This window comes from Varroa jacobsoni, unplaced genomic scaffold (genome assembly GCF_002532875.2).
Source record: "Varroa jacobsoni isolate VJ856 unplaced genomic scaffold, vjacob_1.0 scaffold_815, whole genome shotgun sequence".
Taxonomy (NCBI): domain Eukaryota; kingdom Metazoa; phylum Arthropoda; class Arachnida; order Mesostigmata; family Varroidae; genus Varroa; species Varroa jacobsoni.
Genome location: NW_019213717.1, coordinates 547,006 through 559,502, shown reverse-complemented (window position 1 = coordinate 559,502; position 12,497 = coordinate 547,006). Strand labels below are relative to the sequence as shown.

The following is a 12,497-nucleotide window of genomic DNA, read 5'->3' as shown; positions in this document are numbered from 1 at the left end:
ATCCAAAAAGGCTAACCGTAGAAGCTTATCTATACCGTCTAATTGGCAATTGATGTTCTGATTTTAAAGCAGACGCATTTTGAATATTGATTATACGCTTATATCTAAGCTATCTCGTATAATTCAGGCTCAACATTTCAACAGGACCTTAAATATAGCCTCGAAAATATAGAAATAGGAATAGGTACGGTAGCTCCGTATAGGAGGGTATATATTTTAAGGTTAAGATTGTTAGTTTGCAGAAATTATCGAACAAATCTTTCTTCGTGGGTCTATTGGTATATTGTGTAGATTTTGGATAAATTTTGTTTTTTTTTCTACAGCACTTGTTGTTGCTTGATAGCGTGCCTACTTTTATGTGGTTTCGTATCCTGGCGTCTTTGCTCGTCCTTGGCAAAGACATTAAAACCAGTCATGCAAGCGGGAGTCTCATTTCGAAACTTTAAAAACTACAGATGCATATCATGGAAAATGAAAGGCGTAGTCCCGTTTGCATCTGCAGAAGAGACGAGGGCAGTTGCCGATGAATCAGTAGTAGCCCATTGAACCCTCGTTATCGGGCGTTCGGCAGAGCATTCGTTGTTGAAAGGGACGAGGGACTTGGCAGAGAGAAGGAAATAACTTTATGTCAACGTCGGGCGCTTTGGCCGCGTTTGCTTTGCTGGTCTATATATACACACAGGCTGTATTCGCTCGCGTCCGACGTTCGGCAGCAGATACCGCGCCACCGCAGCCGTTGGCCCGAGTCACCACTTCTCTGACTAACTTTTCCTCGTAAACTCCAAGAAAAGAAGAGAAGCTCTAAGGGTAAGCTCAAGCGTAAAACTGTAGCAATCAGCCAAGCTGAGGACAGCCGACCTTAGTTGTACGGCCAACAACGCGAGATGGAAAAGGGAATGGAAAAAAGCAAGAGGGAAAATAAAAGAACGCTTAGTAAGTCAAGCAGCTCAAAATCCGAGACAACGAGCGCCGCTGGAGACGACGCGCGTACTCTGCTAAAAATGCTACTACTGTTCCCTTTGTACGGGCACAGAAGCTTGCCTCGGTCCGCAACTGCCTCTAAATGCAAAGCCACTAGCCAACCATCCTGATGCCTACGACTGCTTCTGCTGCTGCTGTTGTTGAACCAATCGGGTTTTCCATCCATCTCTGTCTCGCGCAACCAACCTGATCAGGCCGTACTGCGTCGGTAGTGATTGCCTCCTAACAAAGCATTGGAGTTGCTTTGTTTTGCCTTGCCAGCCTTTGCAGCGCCATCGCGCAATTCCGCCAGAAGCCCAGATTGGGCACATATCGTCGTACACATGCACGCGATCAGAAGCACGGACATTGCTTTGCGTGTAACGCCGAAAACTAAATTAAATGTCAGTAAATAGGGACGGCAAGCAACAAAACCAGCTAGGACAAAGTAGCGTGAGATTGATTGGCAGCGAGTTTATCGGCTCGGGCCACTGCTGACAATAAAACAGTAAAATATTTTACGTGTTTTTTTCCGATCTAACTATAACTGTGTGATATGTGGTTGTTTAAAAAGCATATTGACCACGTTTCTAGAGTTAAGATTATATTATAGAAACCAGAAGACTAGCAGTAAAACTGGGCGAATCTGACCCAGCGGACTTTGATGTCTGTTCTTCCATATTTCACCATCCTTGTTTCTTTCTATCTTCCCCATATTTGTTCTAGGCAAACGTACTGCGCAAGGGAATTTTTTAGTGAAACCTATGCAGCTTATTTTAAGCAATTACTTTCCAGCTTTGATAAGGTACGTGTATTAACTTAAGCATATATATATTAAACTTATATATCATCGGAATATTTGCCGACAACAGTACTAGCTTAATCTGGCAGCGAAATTAGCCTTATATGAGTTACATGCGTGTGGTTACGTTGTGTATGTAAGCCTATTTCTATATTTGACACATTGAGATGGGTTTTACCTCACCCAGTGTAACAACACACGCATAAACATACTGGTTTGCAGTAATATGAGTATTTCGAAAAAAAAGTTGCACGATTTGCTTTTTTTGGGACGTGCATCTGTCTTTGATCGTCGACTCTACGTAGTTGTCGATCATAGCGATGATACACTATGATTTCTAAGAAGAAATACATGAACTGCTTCACCACTTCAAAATACAGCAGTGATGCTCATCCACTGACCCCGCCCATCTTCGCTTTGGGCTGGCTCGATTTCCGGCGCTCTACCCCTTCTCACTTCGAATGCCAAGGAAATGGAGTGGAAAAGTCAACCGAATTTGATATTGACTTGATTCAAAGTGAAGGCAAAAGCCTAGACGAAGTGTCGGAGGGTTAGGATGCCTTAGGTCGCACACGTCACCATTGCAGACTTGTAATGTAATGTCTCGATGTAGCGGTGAGATGTTTGGCTTGGGTGGCGTTGACAGTCGGCTGTTTCTCGAGCATGACCGAATGCTTGTTAAATCGAGCTTCCTTGCTTTTTTTCTTTGGAGAATTTGTTAAAATTTGCAGAAGGGGGCTTGATCACGACGTAGAACGATCAATCCAACTAGACTGACATCGCCGATCGAGTCGCAGATCGTTGACCAACAAATTTAGACGACTCGTTCGTATTAACAGTAAAGTAGAAACCCAACTAAAGCCCAGCCATTTTAGAAGGTCAAACGGACTTTACATTAGCTTGTGTCATTAATAAAAAGAATTAGAAACTTGTTCCGGTCATCCTTCCTATGATACACACTATTATAATAATGGTATAGTGTAAAAGTGCTCCTTGAAGAAATATGCACGTAACGTAAAGGACTACGGATATCATAGTTTCTAGCCGGGCGGCAAAATTATGTCTAATAAGACCTTTCATTTTCGCACATTTAGTGGCTACATGGCCTAATCCAATTATGAAACTGCTTGAGCAACAGCATATCAATGCAAGCCTGAGACCTGAGATATATTTTACATCCTTACTAGTATATAATAACTATTTATTATAAATATATTATTGATATATACACTTAAGGCAACCTACGTACGAACTGATAATAGAGTTTGTCGTTATAATATGCGATTTTCATTCCGCTTGAGGCAGATAGCTCAATAGATGCACAGACATTTTTTATTTTATCTATTTATTTCCGCCTTCACGTCCCTCTCCATTGCACTTCTACACGACTCCAGCCCATATCGTTCATAAATACGTCTAATAAAAATAAAAGTCAGATCGCGTTGCAACCCCCTGGCGCTTGCTTCTTGAGGGTTTGCCCGCTGCTCTGGCTGCTGTTCCCCGCGCACTCGCTCTAGTGAGCTCCGTTACAACGACGTCGGCTGCAGTTTCCATACCGCTGCTGGTAAGAGACTGTCTGATTCAGTCAGAACACTCACTACCACCTTCGCCGCCGGCTCCATGACGATCGTAGCTGGACCGCCTATGCGTCGCGCGGACACTGCAGACCGCCCTCTTCCTTTTAGACATTAGCATTTTAAAATCGTAATTTACTCCTCCTCGTTTTCTTCGTCGTCTCGCGTAGTCTACTTTTTTCTCTTCGTTGGCTAACACACAGACGAGATATATTGCGCGGGCGAATACGACGATCGACAACGGATCGACGCTGGCATTAGCCCAGCAGCGATAAATGAAGTCGAACGAGATAAAGGTGGATAAAAAAAAGGGAGATCCGCCGATTCAAGTGCCCAGACACGCAGACACATGTCCATAGGCGTGTGAGGGACAAGGCAACAGCGAATCGACCCTCATCCGCTTCTGAAAACGCTTATCAGAGACGGCGCACTCACGGCGGTTCTGCTTCGCTTTGCTTCGAGTCGTTGGCCCTCGTGCCGCTCTGCATCGGCGTGTGTGTGTTGGTCCGGTATTCCCATCTGTAGTTTTTGTTGTTATTCTTTCCATTCGTTTCCTCAGCGGCAGTTGCAGCAACAGCTTCGCTCGTTTTCTGTTTCTCTCGCGCGTTGCTTCGTGCGTCTCTTTCCTCTTCCCCTCCTCTGGCCACTGGTCTTCATCGTCGAAGCTCGCCGTTTCTCTCGTAAAATGTTCTCCTTTTTTGCGTTCTCCTGAATCCCTTCAATCTTCCGGTGCTTATTTCTCTTTTCATTGTCAATATTTTTCCCTCCATTCGAAATTTCTAGGATTGCTCTCCGGCGTCGAATCCGACCCAAATGCCCCTGCCCCTTAAGTTTTTTGTTTTTCATACGAAGATATGAGCATATATGTATGTACGAGCGCGTTCCGTGTCTGCATGAACAGTGGGTTTGTGTTATTCCCTATAGATACACACGGAAACATGTCATGTACACAATGTGACAAAATGTTTACATTCATAATTATATATATAACGAGGAGAGCAATTAGTAGTAACTAATTAACCGAGAGCGAAATAAAAGGTGGAAGAGAGAGAGCGGGGCGGGAAAGGGGGGACGGAGATTCTCGAGCCTATAGCACCTGCGGAGAGCTCACTGGACAAAGTAGCCAAGAATTCCCTGTTTCTCGAACTTTTCCCCCGCTTCGTGGTTTACCCTTTGCCTCATTATCTTTTTTTCATTCTGTTAAAGAAATAAAGTACGATGTCCATAGCTCAAGTCGCGAGCCATTCTGTTGAGGAGGGAGACTGGGCCGTACGGCCGTTTTTTGTCACGGGGTAAAGCTCTTTCCTTTGGGGCCAAGCGGTCTTAATCATCGGTTTTGACATGAAGTTTAGCCAGCGTATATAAGAATTGTCTCTGTGATGAAAGAAGATTGCAAATAGGGCACCAAAGGAATGGGTAGTGCGAGAAGGGAAAGAAGTGACCATAAAATAACATTGAAAGACATAGCTATATTTTAACGCACTGGATGGACACTGTCGAGTGTGCCTAGCTGAGCTGCAAGCATCCTGCAGGAGGTCGGGGTGTTTTAAGAAGAGAAGAAAGGATATTCAAAAGTGAGCCAAAGTGCTGCAGTAGTACCGACATTAGAAGCAGCTCGGAATACGGAATGCTGCACTCCTGCAGAAGAAAAGTGACACTCGTCGTCATCAATGGGCAAACAGGACACTGCAACTATCTCGGGTAACGCTAGGTCATCCGCTATAAACGAATAGATAGCGAGCTGAAACAATGCACGATGGCCATCTGAACGGGATCCACTACCCTACCTCACATCGGCAGTATATTAAAACGCATGAAACATTACGAGCAGAGAGGTTTTGTGAGAGGTTATTGTCATTATGGAGATGAAAAAAATAAATGATAATGATAAATCAAGGACTCGAAATAAACGAGCATTCGAAGAAGGTGTAATGGCTCCGATTTCGTGTCGAAAGATCATTGGACGCATTGTCATTTACCACTGAACATTAACGTTTGTTACTATCAAATGCTTTGCGAAAGATTCGAAAATAGAATACGCTATACGGCTATATACGGTACTTTGACGTATATGGTGTTTTTATCATACGATCAGCATCTATACTGGAAATGCTGATTAGAATCCATCTGTTCTTGGTCACACTGAAAGCATAATGAAAACGGTACCCTGTTGTATTTAATAGGAGACCCGTCGAAAATCTCGTTGATGAGTCCACAACAACAGCAGGCCATTGCCGCCGCCCAGCATCTGCAGCTGCTCTCCCAGCTCCATCCGCAACTGCAGAGTCAGCTTCAGGGTCAATTGGGCCAGCTGCAGGGTCAGCTTCCCCCGAGTCTTCAGCAGCAACAACAGCAGGCCCTGCTCAACGCCGTCGCGCTGGCTGCCAATCGTGGTCAACTTGCCACTCAGCATCATTCCGCGACAAACAGTCTCGCGCCCGCTGCCGTTGCTGCCGCCGCCGCTGCTGCAGCGGCAGTCGCCCACCAACAGAGTTCCGCGCACCATCATCACACAGCCGAACCACAGCAGCAACAGTCGCCGAACTGTACCAGCTCATTGAAAGACAAGTAAGTACCAACTTTCCTTTACATTGACCTACCCCCGGCGTCCATTCTAGTGATCTGGACGTTGATCAGGAACGTCGCTTTAAGCTTTAAGGAAGCCACTAGAATATGATTTCATTATATTGCATTCGTATAATTATATACATTCATTTTGCTTGTAGAAAATCTGTCATTGTTCTACGAACATGCAAGGACAGCAATTAGAGTTTGGTACAGATTAGTCAAGCTTTTATGCGGGATAGGTGTGCCGGGTGTGAAGAATGTCATAGCTGTGGTTTTGACGATATCGATTTTTCAAGTTGGGCCTTTTGTCAGGACGATGGTCAGTCGGGCGTCGTGTGAGGAACTGAGGTTGGATGGGATGAACGCGAGCAGGACTATGACCATAAGACAATGAAAAGAGACCGGTACCAAGAACGGACCCAGGTGGGGAATTCTCATTGCAAAGATGAATAATAATCTTCATTCTTGCAATAATAAAAATGCTAATTTACTCGGAGACAGCCAAATAATATCGCTTTAAAGTTAGAGTGAATGACCTGTCGTCGCGGTGTGCTCAGTGGTGCTCCCTTCTATATGGAGCCAGGGCCGGTTCGATGAGTGCCCACCTAAAGTCCTCATTTGCTACTCGATATCGTGGTACCGCTATCGATATTTATAGTAACTAGGACGATTCGTGTATATTTTATTTAAGCCACCAATCAGTTGTACCGAAGTGACCTAGTTTCAGTATTACGAATTCACGATTTTTTTGCTATTTTGCTTCAGCCGATTGTTGCTTGAATGAGTCACTGCTGGCCGATCGGTAACATCTTGCTACTTCATTAAATCCGATCTTTACTATGATTCTAATTAGCCTCGGGCTTGATAGTGTTGTGCTTATCGATTACTATGGCAGCAGTAGCACTGTCCAACTGTGTCCATATGATGCTACGACGACTGATGCCTTTGATTTTACCGTAACGTCCGTTAATTACCTACGACTGGTCACACCTGGTGATATCCTAGTGCTTGTTATCGCTACTACTGCTATGCAACTAAGGAGAAATTGGGCTCATGTCTACCTTCGATGTCCGGATCCATTATGGGCTTTCATCGAGACGAGGCGAGTAAACGATCGGCAACAAAGGAGCACCCACTGGCCAGGTTGTATGATATTATTACCGGCATTTTGGCCCTTTTAAATCTTCGCTTGACCAAAATCAGTTTCGGCCTTACATTTGAACTGAGTGGAGCTTCCTTTCGGCCTGTGCGTTGGTCGCCTATTGATCATAACATGAGAAACAAAGAGAAATTCATTGATTTTGTGTTGTTTTGAGGGAATTCTAGAGTCGTGTCATCTATGCAGGCTACCTGTCTGTCTGTCTGTCTGTGAGGGCTGCTAGTTTTTTCTGTATTTGTCCTTAGATCAAGAGTAATGACAGGTCCACTGTTCACTGGGACTGCAAATGAGGATGCAAAAAAAAACGCTTTCTCGTCTCCACTTAACTTATTTCGCTTTTCTGCCCCTGTTCTACAACAAGACGAATGCCCTTGTCATAGGACGGACCCGGACGTTTCGGCTGTCAGGACAAACACGGAGGAGCGACATGGCTCTGAAATCAGAACGAGAAATTAAATGAGGAACTGCGCTGGTATAGGAAGGCGGGATTGGAAGAAAAAATGAGTGAGAAAGAGAGAGAAATCACACGGATTTAAAAAAAATGATCAATTTCGAGTCATTAATCAACCCCGCCGGCTCTAGGCCGTCTCCCTGCGACCCTCGCCTTTTTCGAACCCCTATTACATATTGGGAGGTACGAGCACCGTTCCGCATAGACAGAGCTCATTCTATTCAATAGTTGCCGCAGGCGCAAATGCTAAAAAAGAGGAAGATTAACAATAATATAACTAATAAGAGGGGGAGACCGTACGACTATAATTCCGTATAAAAGCCATAGTACCAACACATCTCGTATTGCATAATGATTTCATTATAAGTAATATATGTGTACATATATATAATAATTAAATCTTGCTTCTCCATTTGTATCGTTAGAAATGATTTTCTAAATAGCAAATGTAGGCTTTAGGCGAGACATCGATGCAGGCGGTAAAGGAAGGATCTGCCAGGTGTAACTGGAATGACTTAATGAATTAAGGCCGTCTAGCAGTTTCCATGCGCTGCGTTGCCGGGATTGAAACTAAAGTTGGAACAATGGTTTCGCTCGTTACCGACAAACTTGCTTGGAAGCAAATTTTCGTAAGGCATACACAACGGAATGTTATTATCTAACCAATAGAGAGTTTATCAGGAGAGGTTAACGACGAAGTGGACTGCTGATGTGGTGGATGGACGCTTTTCCAATAAGTCTCTCCAGTAAGCTTTCTTCCGTGACGACGCGACATCTTTGCCAGTCAAATTAAGAGACACGTTAGGTGACAGAAGTTCAATATTGAAGCTGGTCATGTGTTTGTGGAGCTGCCAACAACTAGCCTAATTGAGAGGTTCAAAACCGGGTTAGGGTCCACCTGCTTCGTTTCGTGCTGGGTCCGGCCGTCTAAACCAACGTTTAGGGGGATGTAGCGTACGTAAAATTCGAAACATTTATTTAGCTCATTCAAGAATCAAATGTTAGCTTTGGCTGTGCTTTTTTCTACTTAAAGCGACAATTCAGTCGGTTGTTGTTGTGTCAGGTGTTAGATAAGTTGAAATTAAGAAAACGTTAAATATCATTTAACAGCCATAACGTTTCGAGCACGCATTTTAAGCCTACGAGAAAACCTTGAGGCCAGCTAGCTTTAGGTAGTGCCCTGTATTCACATTGTTTCACTTCATGGAAGTCATTGTCAACTTGTCGGTAGAAAATCTGTCCAAAGGCCTTCTCGCCGCGTTTGTGGGTTTAAATGTAGGATTTGCATCGCAGAGACCTTTAGCCACACACAGAGAATATATAGATGACACTTACAAATTCCTTATACAAATAAGCAAATTTCTTTGTCGAATATCTCTTTATGGCATCATACTTCATGATTTTGTTCATTCATTCATTTCATCACAACAAGTCATTATACCTGTCACGAAATTGACACTTACTCTGAATTTGACAATAAGAAACAGATAACTTCCTTTCGTAGCGACAAGTGAGCATATAGAGTATAGGTATAATTTTGAACAAGAATTTGTGGCTATTTGATTTAAGAAAACAAACTAGAAACATAGTGGTGAAAAAAAGATTGCTATTTTATCACTGGGTTCCTCTACAACATGACTGAAAATAGTGTGTAACACCCCCAGGAACGCCCTCTGTTGTATCGTCAGCTGCCTGGTAAGTTGTTGAATCAATCGTCTGTGGCAATCATTTGTTCCTTATGTAATATGCATTTAGTGATCTAGTCTAGCAGTACTTGCAGATGCTTAGTTACCTTCTATCTAGCTCAAATAAAGATCGCGCCCAGCGACGAAAAAAGACTCTGCACTAACAGCTAAATATTGGCCTGTCGACGGTTTTTATATCGAAGTTAAATAATATTTTTTGAAACAATATTATCCAATTGAATATCGTTTTTTTGGCCATTTGGATGGACTGGCTTTTGTCAGTTTTTTGGTGACACCATATTCCTGTATGCTTTCCAGAACCTCTGTGGTGTCTGGGTAAAATATTGTGACACCTAATTTTTGCATCCCTTCATTGGAACTAGATTACCGTCATTAAGATGGGTTCTGCAAAGACCGAAATAGGTGATAGACAAACGGTGCGAAATTCGGCATATGATGGATATTTTAAAATTTCGCACCCAAATTCTCCCAGTTATCGCCAGCTAGCTAAATATGCATGCGGTTTGATATCGTCATAATAGAAGGAAGTCGACATTCATTTCTATTCATTAGCTGCGGTCAATTTCCCTCAGAGAATTTTTGTAATCTTGATAGCTGCCGACATTAGAAATGCAAGTCAATCGCCGGACAGCAACACTTCACAAATGCTTTCCATTTCTACTATATACTTTTTTCCTATTCTATTATACATATAGCATCTATTTCTTTGGCGTCAGTTCGGTCAGATTGTAGAGCCCAAAAATTAAACGTCTTCCCGTGTATAGCTTTCTCACAATGGTTTAAAAGTGTTTTACGGTAGATAATTCCTTGGCGACGTCATAACTGCTTATGTATCAGTCTTCCCCAAGTTGCTTAATTATTTCATCAACTTTTTTCCACAAGCGATCGACCTCGCTTCGAGGAACATCTCTTATATCGAGATTGCCAGAAGAACAGCAGCAGACAGAACTATCTTGAAATTCTTTTTGCCGATAAGGTATCTCGACTATTGACAGTATAATCTTTTACGAGCCTGGGCAGTATTTGTGGCCTTATCGTAATAAAATCCTAAAATACAATGGATTTTTCGTAAAAATCTTACTCATTTTCAAGGCGCTTTACCTTAAGTCTGAATAAAGCTATTCCATCGATTTTAGCACGTCCACTACAATCAAATGAACTTTTAGCTGACACCAATGGCGATCTGACTCGGTTTATACTATTTGCTATAAATTACTTTAAAGTCATTTAGCTAGAAAAACCGCTAGCATTTTTTCGGTAATCCCATATACAATTTTCCCAGTTCTACGTTTTTATTGCTGGTTATAACCCTGTTTAGAACTTAGGCTACCTCACGTTTCCCTAGGTTTAAATGGCAATCGCGTTTCTGCCGTACTATCACCGAGTAAAGAAAGACATGTCTTCATATTAAAGGATAGTTTAGCTAAATTGCAAACATCAGCTGGTCCCTTTCGCAATGGAGAGGGAAGTATTTTGATGTAGACTCTTTTGAAATTGTTACGAAAAGGACTGTAAAGGACCGCCGAAAAACAGACAAAAAGAAAGGACACTCCTTCGGTTTTTGGAACAGCCAGATTTTCGGCGCGGAAATCATAACGAAGCACACGTCCAGCGACGAAAATATCTTCCACGAAATAATCATCAGTATAAATATCAGAAACGCTAGCACGACTTTTCGTCGAGTTTCCTCGAGAGCATTCCGACGTCGTCGAATGATCTCAGCCAATCCGGCCAAAATCCCGAAATATACAACCTCGATAGTTATATATACAATAGATATACATGTACAGGCTGAACAGATGATGAATATCCGCATTGATGATGCAGTGTCAACTGGTGCCTACACCAGCGTTGTTGGTGTTCACGGCACAGCAGAAACTGAAGTATATGTATTTTTAGTTTAGGTTGTTTAGTAATATTGTATGCTCAAAGGCTCTGCATTTTTCGTGTTTCTCGTCCTGCTTACTCTCTCCTTATTTGCGTTCAATTTCATTTTATTCTTTTCCCCCTATTCTGAATGGATTCCACCCCAGAGCGCAGAGTTGAACCGGGTGAATTGTTCCGTTATATTCTCGGTGTTGCCTCCTCCAAAGAGAATTCTTGGACTATCTGTGTCTAAGAAACAGCAGCAGCAGCAGAAGCTACCGCCGGCTTTTTCCTTCATCAATCTCCCGCTATAGCAAGTCCGTAGGCTATAATATATCACTGGGTTACTGACTATGGACCTCTCGACCGACTACTATCTGCTGTTGCTGTTGCTGCTGCGTTGTTCAGCGAAGTCCTTGTCGAGCCGTCGAAGTTGAGGCGCTTCATTCCCCGCAGCGGCAACAGCATGGGCCTAACTGGCAAAGTGATTCGCCATCTAGGCTTAAGGCTGGCGGCGACGCTAACGTCGACTGCCGCTGCTGCTGTGATTCAGAGTCTTTGTAGATCCTCTTCATTTCGTTCCTCTTTTACTCTGCTTCTTCATAGTCTTATTATTGCCTTTCCTTTATCTGTTCTTTTCTCTCCGCGCACACTTTCCTTAGCCGCTCGAGAAAAAACATTCCTTTCGCGAACGGTAGGGAAAGCATTATATCGCTTGCATTTCCTACAGCTGATCTGGTCGTTGCTTTCCTCGTGCTAGATGGCCAACCTTTGCCTCGTGGCTGGCAACTTGACCCACCTTGCGCTGACCGTGGGCAGGGCAGGGCAGGGCAGGGCAGACTGGTCCGCAGGGTGTGCAGGTTTTTGAGTAAATTCTTCAAAGATTAACACAGTTCATTGCATTGTCTGCGATAGGCTGCGGCGGCGGCAGGCAAAACTGACACAAGTGGGTGCCTCAGCGTACCCTGTCTTGATCCGTGTCTAGTGAAATGGCGGAAGGATAGTGTGTTAGTAGAGTAGTGCGAGGTAATAGCAGGAGGCCGAACGTAGCCAAGCCAGTTTCGTGGCTGGATGCACTCGGCCAAAGTGTAGCGAGTTTCGTTTCCACGTTGAATCCCTCTGATCTGACAGACCCTGAATATAGGAAGAAGGGCTCCAATCTGACAACAACGTTTTGCTGAGTTGGGTGTGACACTGCGACTGTGCTCGATAGTCCTATTGACAACAGTTAAGGAGAAGACAATAGTTGTTGATTCCCGTACACTAGTAGGTACCAAGCCAATTGCAGTGTCACCCTTCGACTTGGTTTTAGGACCTCTTGGGTCATGGAAGTGTATATAGTACATGCATATCTACTTATTCGGCATAATGCTATACGCCAAAGAAGCTGGATATTTTAAAACCGTAATGT

The 12,497-nt window shown here is 43.5% G+C and overlaps 1 protein-coding gene across 2 annotated transcripts in view; it reads left to right on the top strand.

The window, feature by feature from the left end:
• LOC111264066 (uncharacterized) overlaps positions 1–12,497 on the top strand; it is a 165,501-nt gene that overhangs the window by 113,607 nt on the left and 39,397 nt on the right. For both annotated transcript variants that reach the window (XM_086969921.1, XM_086969920.1), the window contains exon 4: positions 5,520–5,904. In XM_086969921.1, coding sequence (XP_086826047.1) covers positions 5,520–5,904 — 385 coding nt within the window. The remainder of the gene's footprint in view (positions 1–5,519; positions 5,905–12,497) is intronic.